Here is a 15,964-nt window from a genome sequence, read left to right on the forward strand (position 1 = left end):
ATAAATTTTGTGTTATGTTTAAGGTAGAATTCGAGTTTAAATGTTAGAGACTACATTGTTGGGAAGGCAATCATGAAATTTGGAATAAGTATTTTACATGAACAGTAAAACAAACATATTGGTTTCATCCAAAGAAAACAAATATATTATTCTTTACTTATTTGCTTAACACAAAAAGCTGTAATGGAAGTGCTAAACTGCAGTGGTTACTATGGCTTGGCTGTAACACCCCTTACCCGAGACCATTTCCGGAGTCGAGCATGAGGTGTTACTTGACTTAACTTAAAAGTTTAGAGCATAAAAATTTACTTTCAAAATTAATTTTTACCATTCACAATAAAGCTGTCCACCTGTGCAGCAGTCACTAAATTAATTATAACTCAAGCTACGAAACTCGAAATTTAGATCCGTAAATTTTCTCTGAAACTAGACTCATATATCTTTTTACCATAAAATTTTTAGAATTTTTGGTTCAGCCAATTAGTACAGTTTATTAGTTAAAGTCTCCCCTGTTTCACTGATCAACTATCCTGACCTCTTGTCACTAAAATTCAATTATCTCTTTTTACAGACTTCATATGATGCTTCCACTTATTTCTACTGAAAATAGACTCATTAATAAATCTATACATATAAATTATAACTCATAATTCCTTCTGTACAATTTTTAATGAATTTCTAAAGTAAGAACAGGGGACTTCAAAAACATTATTACCCTGTTTCACTAAAATTCAAATATCTAAAAATATATAACTCTTTTGCTTACTCTTTTTCTTTCATGTGAACATAGACTCATTCAGATTTAATTTCATATCTCATTCAGCTTCTAATTCAATTTATACTATTTTTGGTGATTTTTCAAAGTTACAACAATACTACTGTCCAATATCTGTTCCATTGAAATTTTATTATTTAAAAAAAAAATTCAATATAACCCCTTTATAATTATCTAATCTTCCCTGCAAATTTTAAATCACAACCAATTTCAATATTTCAACTACTTCATTTAAATACTAATAAAGTTCAACCAATCAACCATTTCAAGCTAAAAACATGTATATTTCAATGTCTAACACAACCAACACATTCAAATTTACTTTACATACTTAATCATTCATACTAATACTTTTTACTTCAACTCCCTATACATGTCATATAAATCAAAAATTTATTTAACAAAATCTACCGGAGTAAATCTGGATAGTGTGATCGTTGTTGTAGATCCAATCCTCCGAAATATATATATACGTCAATCTACAAGAAACAATAAACACACACCAGTAAGCTTACAGAAAGCTTAGTAAGTTCACAGGCTCATAATAAAATCTTACCAAAATTTCACTAACAACATTAACAAATAAATAAAAATTCAACATTTCCTGCCAACCACAATCTCAAATAATAAATATATCCAATCGAGCTCAATATCATATGTCAACTTCTATTCCAACATTTAGCTTCAATTGCACTTATAAATACTTGTCAAATTAAATATCGTCTTACGGAATTGAGTACATCGTTTGCCTGGTGCCACAATTTGCTTGAATATTTCACATTGCTATAACTTAGTATGATTTTCTTCAAGGAAATACCATACCTACTTTTCACAACTCAGTATGGTTTTCTTCACTGAAACACCATACCTACTTTTCATAACTCAGTATGATTTTATTCACCGAAACACCATACCTACTTTTCACAACTCAGTATGGTTTTTTTCACCGAAACACCATACCTACTTTTCACACTTTGCCATGGATCCACCATGGACTTATCCGTCAATCCATCACTGATTACCAAACGTATGTACTCAATCCTGCACATCCTTTAATTTGAACTAGCAATCTCATTTTATTCTCATTTTTTTACCAAAATCATAATTCAACAACAATATACAGATTGATACATTATTTCACTCTCACATTAACAATTAATCAAAAAAGTTCAGCCGTATGAACTTACCTGGGCCGATTTGTAGAAGTTGTAAAAGTTCAGAAACTAGTTCGATACTTTCTCTTTTCCGCGTTTATCTTCGGATTCCCGATCTATAATATAAAATTTTCCATTCATTAGCATCTAATTCAATACTAATTTACTTCACAATTTATGCCTTTCAATTTTCGAAATTACACTTTTACCTCCAAATTTACAATTTTTACAATTTGGTCCCTACTCAATTAACCCTTCAATTGATCAAAATTTTCTCAATTAAAACCTTATCCAACTATTTTAGACTACTGAACAGCCTTTGATATTCAGAATTTTAGTACAAAACGCCAATTCCTAACTTTTTCACAATTAGGTCCTAAAAATCATTTTCTACTAAAATCACTTAATAAAATCATAATATAATGAAATTAAAACTTTAAATATTTATTAATTCATCATAAAATTCCAGAACTTATTCATAGTAACTTACAAAATCACCCATGGAATCAAAAACTAATGAATTCAATAGTTGGACCTAGTTGTAAAAGTCACAAAACATGAAAATTTCAAAGAAAAAGCAAGAATTGAGCTCACATGGTGTAAAAATATGAAAAACCAGCTTGTTTCAGACCTCCTATGGCGTTTTTGATGATAAATTATGAAGAGATCTCTATATTGTTCACTTTTATCTTTGTTTTATATATTTAATTTGTGAAATTTCCAATTTTGCCCTTATTTCTCCTTACTTTCTGCTGATTTTTCTTGCCCAACCGTCCAGCCCATATAATTTGGGCCTAATTGCCTTTTAAATCCCTCCTTATTAGTCACTTAAGCTATTTAATCTCAATTTAACAAATTTTGCACTATTTCCAATTTAGTTCTTTTTAATTAATTGACTATCCAAACGTTATAATTTTCTGACGAAACTTTTATACTAACTCAATGACACTCCATAAATATTTATAAAAATATTTATGGTTCGGCTTATGAACTCGAGGTCTCGATACCTCGTTTTAGACCCAATTTACCTATTAAATTCTTTTTAAACCACAAAATTCAATAAATCACAAAATTCACTAATTCAAAAATTCTTCTAAATTTACACTTGACCCATAATTATTAATTTATTAAATTTTAAGACTCACTTGTCAGATTTAGTGATCTCGAATCACTGTTTCTGACACCACTGAAAATTAGGCTGTTACATTGGCACTATGAAATTGTGCAAACAAAATAACAAATAACATTAAAGATTTATTTATGCATTTCGGTTTTCCTATATTTGTAGAGCCTAGCTCGGTGAGAAATTTTACTCTCTTTAGTCAACAATACATCAAGTGATTCACACTCTATCACTCTCTGAGTATAGAGACCTCACCCTTGTACTTAAAAGACTAGAACTCTCATCTCCAAATTGTCCCCTTAAGAACTTGGGCAGTAAACACTTTCAACAATGTTTACAATTACAACCTTTGTACTCTCTCACAAAAATAATTTCTCAATGAACTGATTCAAGTGCTCTTAATAAGCTCTCTTACAAAACCTAAATAAGCTCTCAATGTAACGACCCGATAGTCAGGGGTGTTGAAAAGTACATTCCTAGGACTCCGTTCCTGTAAATCGAACTCGTAAATATTTTTAATAAATATTTACGAAGCTAGTTGTGTAGTTAATTAGGTTTCATTTAAGTGAATTTGCATGAATTAAGAGTTATTATAGTATAAGGACTAAATTGCGTATAGGATGAAAGTTGAATTATAGATTAAAAATTAATTAAAGGGTCAATGTATTAATTATACCTATGTTATAATAATAAGTTAAATTATGTTATCTTAATAATAATAGTTAGTATAATAATAAATAAATAAAAGAAATAAAGAAATAGAACATACAAATTAGAAAGAAAAGAAAGAAACAGAAAAAGAGAAAGGAGAAAGACGCACGACCTAGGCACTTCTAGGGTTCAAAGTTCAATTGGTTAGTTAATTTAGTCCATTTTCTTGTAATTTTTTATATTTATGAAATCTCGGTACCTACGGTTACCCGACCCATGTTGAAATTTTAGCATTGATTAAGTTTTTAAATGTTGTTAATGTTGAATAGTTTTAGTATTAGGGATTAAATTGATAGATTTGTAAGCTAGAAGCGGAAAATGATTAAATTGTAAAACAAATTGTAAATTTTGAGTAATATGGACTAATTGTGAAAATTTCAAAATTTAAGGGTGTTACACTCAATAAGTGAATATAAAGTAACTCCTTGAAAATAACTATTACAATACAATAATCAAACCACAATCAATCGAACATTTGATTTCCAAAACAGCTACATAGTCATCATTAATCCTCCATGTTTTCAAGGATTATTTGATTCACTAGAATCCAATCCAATCTTCAAATGTCAATGATTGATTATCCAAAAATGGACCAAAATATCTTCAATAAAACAACACATAACTAGGTCCAAAGATTTTCATCATTAAGTTTCCTATGCACATCACACAAGGTATAAATATATCATTCAACCATAGTCACAAGCTAGTGTATTTAAACATAACTCTTTTTAGAACTAACTATATGATAAACCATTTCACTAGAGATTACATGATCACAACTAAATATGTTACCATTTCAACCACTACTTGGCCAAAGCCTAAGCATGTACGCCAAATATGTTAGCCAAATACACATATATCATAAACATTATAAGCATGGATGAGCACAACATTTATTCATGTATCACACTTACCAACATGTGTTAATTCATAAACCATTCATGTCATTACTTCATGCCAAATCATATACCGAATATACCATACACACATTCTATGAAACTTTATTTTCACACATGAGCTTAGACCGTGACCAATAATGCACAAATATAAGCATCATTTCTATTTCATCGTTTATCAATTATAATCAAGCATATGACTGATTATACACAAATCATTCATATATTTCCCAATTTTCCTCCTCCTCATCTCCATTCCACATCCTTAATGTGTATATAACATTTAAACAACATTATCCATACTATCACTATTTTTCCTGTATGTAAATTCAAGTTGTCTATCTGAGTCAAAGTCACTAATTTATTTATATCTCGAGCTACAGAGCTCCAAATTAAGATCTGTTAATTTTTCCTGAAACTGGACTCACATATATTCTTACCATAAAATTTTCAGAATTTTTGGTTTAGCCAATAAGTACAGTTTATTCTTTAAAGTTTCCCATGTTTCACTATTCGACAATTCCGACCCCTCTTCACTAAAAATTAATTATCTCTTTGTATAGAATTCAGATTATGTCCTTGTTTGTTTCTATTGAAAATAGACTCATTAAAGATTTTAAATATATAAATTATAACCCATAATTATTTTTATACAATTTTTAATGATTTTTCCAAGTCAGAACAGGGGAACCCAAATTCATTCTGACCTTATCTAACAAAATTCATTATATCTCATGATTTACAATTTCATTACTTACATTGTTTCTTCTATGAGAAACTAGACTCAATAAGATTTAATTCTATTTTTTTCATCCTCTAATTAAATTTCCACAATTTATGGTTATTTTTCAAAGTTAACCTATTGTTGCTGTCAAAAACTGTTTTAGTGCAAGATGTTGATAATCAAATTTATAACACCCTCATTTCCTTTCTCTACAATATTTTCTATCAATTCCTCTTATTTCCCTTCACTAACATATCAAGAACATATAACCTTATATAATAAAACCCTAAATTAACATCAATTTCATACTTTTTCAATAATATCAAACTTAAAAATATATTGAAACCTTGATGTTCTTACCTTGCTCTATTGATTTTAATCTTTAACTTGATTTTCTCTCTCCTCCAGCTTCCATTTCTCTAATCTAACTTGATATACTAGCTCCCCATAGTCTCCTTAACATTTTTCTCTCTTGGTAGCTATGAAAATTCTTTTGATTTCTAGGTGAAAATGGTAAATTTTTGGTGGAAGGACCAAATTGTAAAGAAAGCAAAACTTTCTTTCTTCCTTTCTCTTCTAACGTGAAATGCATGGGAAAGGAAGATGATTCTTCATCTTTTCTTCCACATATATATATACTAAATAAAATAATAATAAAATGATAAAATGTCATTTAAAAATTAAATTAAAATATTAATAAACTATTATTTATTTATTTATTTAATCTAAAATATCTCCAACATCATCATTATTTTCTAGATTTCTCTTTCTTCTAATTGACCATTTTTCCCTTTAGATCTTTTAAAATTCCATCCTTGAGTCATCACTTAATTTAGTAAAATTACGATTTAGTCCCTCATAATTCTTCATCTATTCAATTTGGTCCCAATTCATCCATTTTCCTTAGTTTCTAGATTATTCCACCCTTAAAATATTTACACTATTGGTCCTTCAAATTTTTTATATTTACACTTTAACCCCTCAAATTTTGAGTATTTACTCTTGGATAACAAAACTTTTCTCACTTTTGTAATTTAATCCTTTCTTTAATTAATATGTCATAATATACTTCCCAATGTTGTCATAACTCAAAATTCTCCTTTTTGTCACTTTACTTCCTTACTATATCAAAGATAATATCTTACTGTAAAAATTTTCGGGGTATTACAAAGACTACCTTAGTGGTAGTCTGCAATTAGCATTGTTGAGTGCCACTCGGCAACTATCAGCTCATTTTACCTCAACAATCTTCCCATTTAGCAATTTGTTGAATAAAATCAAACAATATATGAAGCTAAACATAACCGTCACCAATAACTCCCCCTCAATACAAATCTCACTATACTTAACTTAGTACATAATATTGTAATTTTAACTAGGAGTGAACAAAACTCGATTGGATTCAAAAAAATCAGAAAAAAATTTGAATTTCGAGTTATCCGAATTATTCGAGTCAGCTCAAATAAGTAATTCGAGTTTCGAGTTAAATTTTACAATCCGAATAACTCAAATAATTTGAATAACAGATTGGTATAAATACTCTTTTGATAGCATAGTTTGAAAATGAGCAAATTAGGGTGAGTTTGGATGGGTGGTGCGTTTAACCACGGTTAGTGTAAAAACATCAATTTTATGTGTTCTAATATGGAATTGGTTACACTGTAACAAGATTTTAATTTGACATGTTTAATTTTTTAATTTAATTTCGTTCGACTCGACTCGAATTTCATTTCACTCGATTTGATTCGATAAATTTCAAATCAAGTTAGGATGATAAAATAGGACTCGTCAACTCGAAAATTTTTCACTCAATTCGACCGAATGCTCACCCTTAATTTTAACCATCAATGTTATGTCTAAAATTCACACCAACAATCAAAATACAAAATTATAACTAAGCATCAAAGTAAACAACACCATAGCATAATATCATAGTTCCAAAACAATTTAGCAATGCCACAGCATCATCAGTATCATTATCTCAAATAGCAAGGGCTTACGAAACGAAGGGGCGAACAAAGAAAAAAACAGAGAAAAGTAGCGTCTAGAGACTTTTGGCATCGCCAACCATCCACCAACTGAGAGCTGCTGCAAAACTCTCATCAGACGTGGACCACCAGCGTTGAAACACCCCACTGGACCCTCTTCAACAAAAGGTTGCTCGGGAGAAGAGAAAAGAGCCATGAAAGCTCAAACAAGGTCCCCAAAAGGGGTTATTAAGTCGAGAGAATAGCATAAAAAAAATATAAGAACTAGGAGATGGATAACCAACCACTGGCAGCGTGTGATTGGCTGTCGAGGCTAATGTAAGTCATTTTTTTATACCTTTTCCTTTCTATGGACTCTTTTAAGCTTAACAACTTATTATATGGCTTATAAACAAAAGGCAAATGATTTATCTAAATTGTGTAAAATAAATTGTTTTGAGATATTTTTATATTTCTAGTAAGAGATTAATGTATCCTACATTTATAGAAGTGATAAAGGTTTTTAATATTACACATTCATAATAGAAGGAGATGAGTAATGATACAGGACATAGCAACTATAATAATAACTCCATTTCTATCCGTACGTCTAGTTTTGAGAATAAACAATAACATGTTGATAATACTTATTAAGAAAAAATAATTGCTTTATAATAATTACATAAATTAATTAATGAAGCAGCTAGAGTAAAGGTAATAAAATCTAAAACCACTAGTGTTTTTCAAATTGCTTAGAGAAGAGGAAAGGGATAAAATCAAATCCAACACCACCACATGCAAAAGTTCACTAACTCAAATGACTTTTCTTTAGTTCACACCCAATTAAAGTAATACCTATTGATATATTTTAAAGCACTTCAAAGATTCAGACTTCATCTCCCCTATTTATACATTAATTCTACAAGGTTTAAAAGTTTTTATTTAAAAAGGAAAAAAAACATGTCATCATATTAATCTACATATTAGAAGTTTATATCATATTTTAAATTATAAAAATATATATAACCAAATTTATTCAGAATAAAAGTACTTTTTCTCTGTTAAAATGATAAAAGGAAAAGGCCCTTTATTTATTTACGAATTACCCTAAAAAAAAGCTTTGCTTCCGAAGAATGGAAAATCGAATTTTTTTTTAGTCCACTGTGTCATATCTTAAAGAACCAGGCAAGTTCCGACACGTGGCCACACATTTTTAATTGAAATTCTTTATCCTAGATAAGATTCTGTTATCTCAGATTACCAAAATTAGAATTTGACCACTCATTATAGCCAAGAATATACATTTTTAAAAGAAACAAATATTTTAATATCATATCATAAACATTATCTTGAATCGGCTTTGTCTCTGTCTATTTCTTTTCATTTATACATGCTAAAAAAAGAATAATCTAATATGTTAGTGCTTTGTTGATAAGATTTACGAGGGCCAAGCTTATCCCATTTAAGGTTTAAACACAATTTGGATAATGATAAGTTGGATAACTATTATTATTATATTATCACATTTACATATTCTTGATATCAATAAGTGGAATCTTAAGTTTTTAACTCATTTTTGTATTACTCTAATTTTAAATTTGAATATAAAAATAATTGATTGAGTCTTAATCTTTTTGATATCGAAATTATTAATAATATGAAAATATATAAATTTCAACACGTACTATGAAAATTATTTTTTAAAATCAACGTAAACATGCAAATATGTTGAAATATATGTAAAATAAATTATTAACGTATCAAATATCGCACATGAAAAACAATATCAAAATGATATTAGCATAATGATCACAAATGTAGAAAAGTATATGTAACATGTCAAAATCAACAAATTATTTTTATTACAAATATGATCACAAAGGTGCTTTCAAATTCTCTATCAACTAAAGTTGGGATAACTTTTAACATAACAATTTATGTTTTAAAGCGTCTTTTAGTCTCGCTTAGATAAACTAATTGGGATTATTGGATAAATCTAACTTAGAGGCCATTGTATCCCTCCTCCATCTTTGGAATCCTATCACGTGACCCATACCTGTCTATAATCCCTCATCCATTTCTCCTTATGAAATGAAATTCAATTTCCCGAACACAAATGCAAGCATCAACTATCTAAATATCCCTCAAAATTTTCAAAACTCCCCTCCAATTTAAAATATAACAAGAGATTATCCTTCCAACAACTATGAATTTTGACAACCTCTTTGATTGAATATTTTAACAAGAATGAACAAATCATTAACCTAGCGACTAAAAAATGGCAGAAAAAATACTTCTATCCCTTTACTTCAAGGAAAACCACAAAAAAAATTAAGTTAAAAAATCCCTCCAAACAACTTATTCAAAATGATTGGTTGAAGAATATGCCTACAAGAGATTAGACTCAAACTTAAGACAAAAAGTTTTTCATGGCGAGAGAGTTCCCGACGAACAAGTAATTAATAGTTATTTAGAGCAAATCAATTAAATAATTCCAAATTCTGAGGTTTATTTTTGTATGACTTTTTGGAAGAATAAAACTGATAGGAAATTATATTTTTAGATATAAAAATAACCAATGGATTTTTTTCTTCAAAAAATAGTAAAATCAATGTGAGAAGTGAAATTTAAGTTTAAAATAAGATAACAAACCTCCAGGTAGTATTTCCTGTGGAATCTATATATTTTTATTAAGTTTTAACAAAAAATATAGGATGTGAGGTATTAGTATTAGTCGTGAAATTTGAAAATGAGGTATATTTTTATTGTTAAAAACATGCAGATTTTTCTATGTAAATTTAATTTAATGGAATTGAAATAAATAGGAAAAGAAATGGAAAAATCCGGAACAACAGGAACACGCGCAAACACGAAGACCCAAAAAAAGAAAACGAAGGACGTTATTTTCCACTAAAGGGGTGAAACCGTCATTCTATCCATCTCCAACGAACGATCCACCGTGATCCTCTAATCCTGAAACCATGATCTAAATCTCAAAATTCCTATATCACCCTTTACCTCATTTCTTCCCCATTTTATACTCCTCCCTCCTTAATCTCACTTCATTTTCATGCAACCTCCCCTCCTCTCTTTCTAACAAAACCTTTCTCTCTCTTCTTATTTTGTATTAATCTGTTCTTGGTTTTCTTTTTCAATTATATTGATAAATAGATAAAAACCGATCACCTTTTGCTGTTGTTGTTGTTGCTGCTGCTTCTTTGATTTTGGTTTGGCTCGCGGGAGTCATGACTCGGCGATGCTCGCATTGTAGCAACAACGGCCACAACTCCCGCACCTGTCCCACGCGCGGTGGCGGTGGCGTTGGCTGCGGAGGAGTGAAACTATTCGGCGTTCGTTTGACGGACGGGTCGATAATCAAGAAGAGTGCAAGTATGGGAAATTTGTCGTCAGCGCACTACCATAGCTCGTCATCAGCGGCCGCTTCGCCTAATCCAGATTCTCCTTCTTCGGATCACGTCCGTGACTCGAACCACGTGCCCGACGGGTACCTCTCTGATGAGCCCACCGCACACACCTCATCTAACCCTCGCGGAGAGAGAAAGAGAGGTGATTATTCTAAAACGCCGTGTTTTGAGCTTGTTATTGTTTATTTTAAGGCTGTTTATTTGGATTTCGATGAAGTTTATTTTGGTTGTTTAATTACTTAATCTCTTTGCTATCAGTAAGCGAGAACTTTAGAGTCTGTTAACCTTCAACGATTTTTTTTTTCTTTTAAGATTTAGTTTAAATTAAATGAAAATTTATTATTTAATCTTCATACTTAGTACTCCACCAGTCTTAACTTTCTGTATTTATAATAATCTTTTAGGAATTGCTTTATTTGTATAACTTAACCTTCAACAAGCGTGGGTAGCCTTTCTTTTACTGGCAGTTTATTTATTTCTCAAAATATATATGGTATATTAAATTGTTGAGTTTTAGTGAAAATTTTGTCCAAGAAAATTTTACTGCCCAAATTTCCATTTCTATTTGGGGTTTTAGAGAACTTTTTGGAGTTCAGTAGTATAAGGAAATGGTTTTCTTTTGTTTTTTCTTTCTCAAACTAGTTCATGATATTTAACCTTACTTTTATATGGTATTAAAAAGTAGTATGCGCTATGCGCGAATACTTTTATTTGATAATGTTTGATTATTTAAATAACCCATGATTAGGGAATAAATAAACAGTCCGGCCTGTATATTAAGGTAATAAAGTTGCAGAAAATATATTAGGCCATAATTTAGTCAATTCCATTAATTTAGTGAAAGTAAGTACTTTTGTTTTCTCTGTTTTGAATAGGCTTGCATGGATTTTTTTACGAATTTTAATGTTCTTGTTAGGGTAGTTTGGCCTTCAGGGGACCACATGAATATAGGGAACTCAGATGATTGGCTGCTTTGTAATAATTGAATTTGTCTTTTACTTCACCATATGTCTGAACCAGGGTGAAAAGCTGATTCGTCAATTCTGCTTTTATGGTTCCAACTTGTGTTATTATGATCTCCACTCATGTCCTAAGTGGCTTATATGCATTGCATGTATGGGCAGTTGCATGTAACCTCAGTATTGGTACATGGTATGGAGCTAAAGTGACATTTTTGCCTTCAAGCATGCGCAGTTCTCAGCGTCGTGTTTAATCAAACAGCTATTAGTAAGTAACTCCTCGCAGGAGTGTTTAGAAAATGAGGACTGTCCCGTCACTGATTGCTGTAATTAGTCTCTTAATTTTACACTAATCCGTCCTTTAGTGAATATTTAATTCTGAAATTGATATTACGATGGTTTGTAGTTGCTAAGTTTAGTTTCGCTTGTTAGTTAGGTTCCTGATAGAGCTGTCATCCCCGGGGAACAGAAAGTAGTTAATTAGGAGAGTATGGTAATGGCTTGGAAGACCGAGGCTTCAGTTGTGTCTCACCTCATTATTTTGGGAAATTGGCTTATGCCTCTGAACATAGAGCATCGTATCCTGCTCGAATTTTGGGACCAAAATTTGGTCTAGTCACTGCAATGTGTAGAAGCTTCAATTGTACATCAGTTCATGCAATATGATCAGAATTGCATTGAGTTTCATGAAAATATTTGTTGGTAGTTGGATCCTTTGGCAGAAAGCTGTATTGTATTGCTAGGTAGGCAGCAGCAATTGATATGCTCTGCATTTTATGGTGATTCCATCACATTTTGTTCTTTATGGCTGTTGAGGACATCCAAGTTCACTGGATATGCCTCCTGCAGTACAGGTATTTTGGCAACTAGTTTGATTCTGATTTTCATTTATGTATTATTGGCTTTCACAGCAAGGAATGAATTTCCAAGCACAGCTTAAAATACTGTATAGTTTCTGCTTGAACATCAATGGATAGTTGACCATTTGTACCTAATAACTTTTGACCATTAATAGAGGACAGGGCAGAGAACGGTTTAGCACCTATAGTTTAACGAGTGGGATGTAAATATGACTTAAGTAAATTATAGGTTCTTAGCCATGATATTTAGTTGCTTTACAGGTGTTCCATGGACTGAAGAGGAACATCGGCTCTTTCTAATTGGCCTCCAGAAATTAGGGAAAGGGGACTGGCGGGGAATAGCTCGAAACTTTGTTGTATCAAGGACACCAACTCAGGTAGCAAGTCATGCCCAGAAGTATTTCATCCGTCAAAGTAATGTTACCCGAAGAAAGAGACGTTCAAGCCTTTTCGACATGGTTCCAAATGATATGGTTTGTTTTGTTTCTTTATATTGTTTTTGCATTTCCTAAAAGTAGTAACAGTGCCTCTCTTGCACATGCACATGCACATGGTTAATGTAAAGATAGTTTTCTAAGTGCTAAGGAGAATATCTGGGTCCACTGCCATTACTGAAGGAATTCAACTAGCACATTCTGATCCCAAATGTGCATGGGAAAATAAAATCATCTTACTCTATAGCAAAGGAGACAGCATATGCAATCTAGCCAACAATTTGGTTGCGGCTGGGTTTGGGTTGGGCTTTGAGTTGTTGACTTTTGTTCATACTTGAGTTTGATACTGCACAGCTTCTGATTAACACTAGACACATTTGCTTTGCCTACAAATAGCATCCTATTTTGGTTGTAGGTCAGCTTTGGGTTCAGGTTGTTGAATTCAGATTAAATTCAGGTTGGCTGCATGTTGTGCCTTTGTGCTAGGCTAGCTTCTGTATTTCATAAACTAAGCTACAGAGTACAGACCCGGGTGTTTTCTCTCATAGATTCTGGTTTGTTTAACTTCTGTATGCTTTTGCAGGCTACAGATACACCGGCAGTTCGGGAAGAACAAGTTTTGCCACCGTCTTCACGTGTAGAAGCGGATAATTCAAATTCAACACCTTCATTAAATCTTTGTCTCAACTCTGAATTTGAACACAGAGAAACTGCAGCACAAGAAACAGTTAAAGGAACCGAAGAAACCATGATGGTATCAAGCGGATACACACCCATTGTCCACAGTTTCATCTCACCTTACGCACCTGTTGCTTACCCATTTTGGCCACCAAATCTAGCCCCTAATGATGAAGGGAAGGGCATAGAGGCATCTCAACATCAAGTACTGAAGCCTGTTCCGATGTTTCCCAAGGAACCTGTGAATGTAGATGAACTAGTTGGAATGTCTCAGCTCTGTATAGGAGAGAGCGAGAAAGGGCATAGAGAGCCTTCACCACTATCCTTGAAACTGCTAGGAGAACCATCAAGACAATCTGCATTTCATGCAAATGCCCCGGTTGGTGCCACAGACTTAGGCAAGGGCAAAACTGGTGCTATCCAAGCTGTCTGAAAATGCAGCCAAGGAAAGGGGTATCTCTCTCTTATCTATGCCATATTTTCTTTTCATTATTGTGTTTTTGGGTAGTAAGAAATTTCTGGGTCTATATAACATGGGTTAGATCATTTAAGGGAAATATTTATTCATTCTAACTGTAAACAGGCTATAGTTGTCATAATAATCAAATGGGTTATAGTATAAAAAAAAATTCAAATGGATTATGGCAGTCATTGCTTTGGGTCTTTTATATATATTGGGTATTACTTTTAGACACTCCCTATGAAATTTTAGGTTGCGTTTAACATTTTTAAACAACTGCAAACTTTATCACAAAAACATGGAAGCTTAAAGAGGCGTTTGAGATGGGATTTAGTGAGAGGTAGAGCCAGTGGTCAATGCATGATTAAGTTCCGATGTGATTTGAGTAAGTAGTTCTCACTTCCATCTCATATGGACTCTGGAAACAGTATACTAAAAAGAATGAAAAAAGAAATATAAAATTTGTTTTCGGAGTTTTGAATTTTGTATAACTTCGTTCATAATTGTGGATTGAATGAATTTATATTTCTAATTTTAAATCAAACAACCATCTTTTTCTTATTAAACATTAGAATTTTGAATTCAAGCCTCTCCAACGGACCCTTCCATGCTCTCATTTCTCGGCCCTGTATATATTTATTTAAAAGGACATTATATAATTCTAAAAATTTTATTACAAGTGTTTGCCTGTAAAAACCATATCTTCAGAACATAAGTATATTCAAATATTAAATCAACTCCAATTGTTTATTATAATATTGTCATTTTTTCTGAGTTGGAATCAAGTTGACTTGTGATACCAATTCACTCATACACTTAAATAATGATATAAATAGACAAATAATGTGTGCAATCAAATTAAAATGTGTAAAAATATCAACATAAAGATTTGATTGAAGCGGCAAAATATGTATTTCATAAATGTTGATGGCTTGAGTTCACATCTTAAAATTTTCAACTTTTTATTATTTTTTTAAACAAGAAAAAGGCAAATTTACAACTGTAATAATATAATTTATTTATAACGTATAAGATTATGTTAATACTTTTTTTTTACTAAATTAATATTGAATTGACTTGTGATATTAATTCAACCACGCCTTTATATATTTGAGGCAACAATGTTGTGAATTGATGGCAGTCGAAATGAATTAGGTAAGCAAGAAGCAAACTTTCTCCATAAAGCTGCAAACCCTGGATGAAGGCATCGTTTCATCTCAAAAGTCACCCCATCATTTCACTCCTTACATACATACATCAGTATTAGGGAGAACTTGAAAGTAAAAAACTGCTACAGAAAAAGGATTGTATGAAATAGGGACGTCACGTCATATTGTATCTCTTTCTAATTATTTAATGATATTTTAGTAATTTTTTTATGTAATTGATACATAATTTTGGCGATTTTTTTAACTTGAGCTTTGAATTGAACCTTGAACAAAAAGCTAAGTTCAATGTTCATAGTTCAAGATTCAGATTTAAGGTTCATGATTTGAGGTTCGAATTTTGAGCTTAAGTTAAAAAATTATTAAAATTATGTATCAATAATATAAAAAATAATTAAATATTATTAAATAATTGAAAAGAGAGATCAGCGCCCATGTTTTGAACCATCTTTTCTCAACTCGTTTACAGCAGCAGAGAATATATATTGCCACTTGTCAGCTATGTGGTTACTCAAATTTTAGAATATGCCTAATTTATATCTCTCTCTGAAAATTAATATTTTTTATACACATATCTGAATATTAGAAAGAGCGATTTCGCACTTGGCAGCATCATGGTTGTCTTGTCAATA

General features: G+C 31.3%; 1 protein-coding gene and 1 long non-coding RNA gene across 2 annotated transcripts; one reads left to right on the forward strand and one right to left on the reverse strand.

The window, feature by feature from the left end:
- Positions 1 to 1,034: 1,034 nt before the first annotated feature.
- Positions 1,035 to 2,560, reverse strand: LOC107903217 (uncharacterized). Its single transcript, XR_001685728.1, has 3 exons — positions 2,524 to 2,560; positions 1,963 to 2,045; positions 1,035 to 1,254 (listed from the first exon to the last, which is right to left on the reverse strand). It is a non-coding gene; the product is annotated as an uncharacterized lncRNA (long non-coding RNA).
- A 7,694-nt stretch (positions 2,561 to 10,254) lies between these two features.
- LOC107906134 (transcription factor MYBS3) lies at positions 10,255 to 14,357 on the forward strand. The gene is made up of 3 exons (XM_016833016.2): positions 10,255 to 10,917; positions 12,856 to 13,067; positions 13,612 to 14,357. The coding sequence occupies exons 1-3, from the start codon at positions 10,596 to 10,598 to the stop codon at positions 14,137 to 14,139; spliced, it is 1,062 nt and encodes a 353-aa protein (XP_016688505.1). The 5' UTR covers positions 10,255 to 10,595; the 3' UTR covers positions 14,140 to 14,357.
- Positions 14,358 to 15,964: the final 1,607 nt, after the last annotated feature.

Source organism: Gossypium hirsutum, chromosome D05, assembly GCF_007990345.1.
Source record: "Gossypium hirsutum isolate 1008001.06 chromosome D05, Gossypium_hirsutum_v2.1, whole genome shotgun sequence".
In the NCBI taxonomy this organism is placed as follows: domain Eukaryota; kingdom Viridiplantae; phylum Streptophyta; class Magnoliopsida; order Malvales; family Malvaceae; genus Gossypium; species Gossypium hirsutum.

What these genes read in the sequence shown, in the direction of transcription:
- LOC107906134 (XM_016833016.2), top strand. Translation starts at nt 10,596, where the DNA reads ATGACTCGGCGATGCTCGCATTGTAGCAACAACGGCCACAACTCCCGC. An exon ending in TCGCGGAGAGAGAAAGAGAG is followed by an intron (nt 10,918 to 12,855) that starts GTGATTATTCTA and finishes GTTGCTTTACAG; the next exon opens with GTGTTCCATGGACTGAAGAG. An exon ending in ACATGGTTCCAAATGATATG is followed by an intron (nt 13,068 to 13,611) that starts GTTTGTTTTGTT and finishes ATGCTTTTGCAG; the next exon opens with GCTACAGATACACCGGCAGT.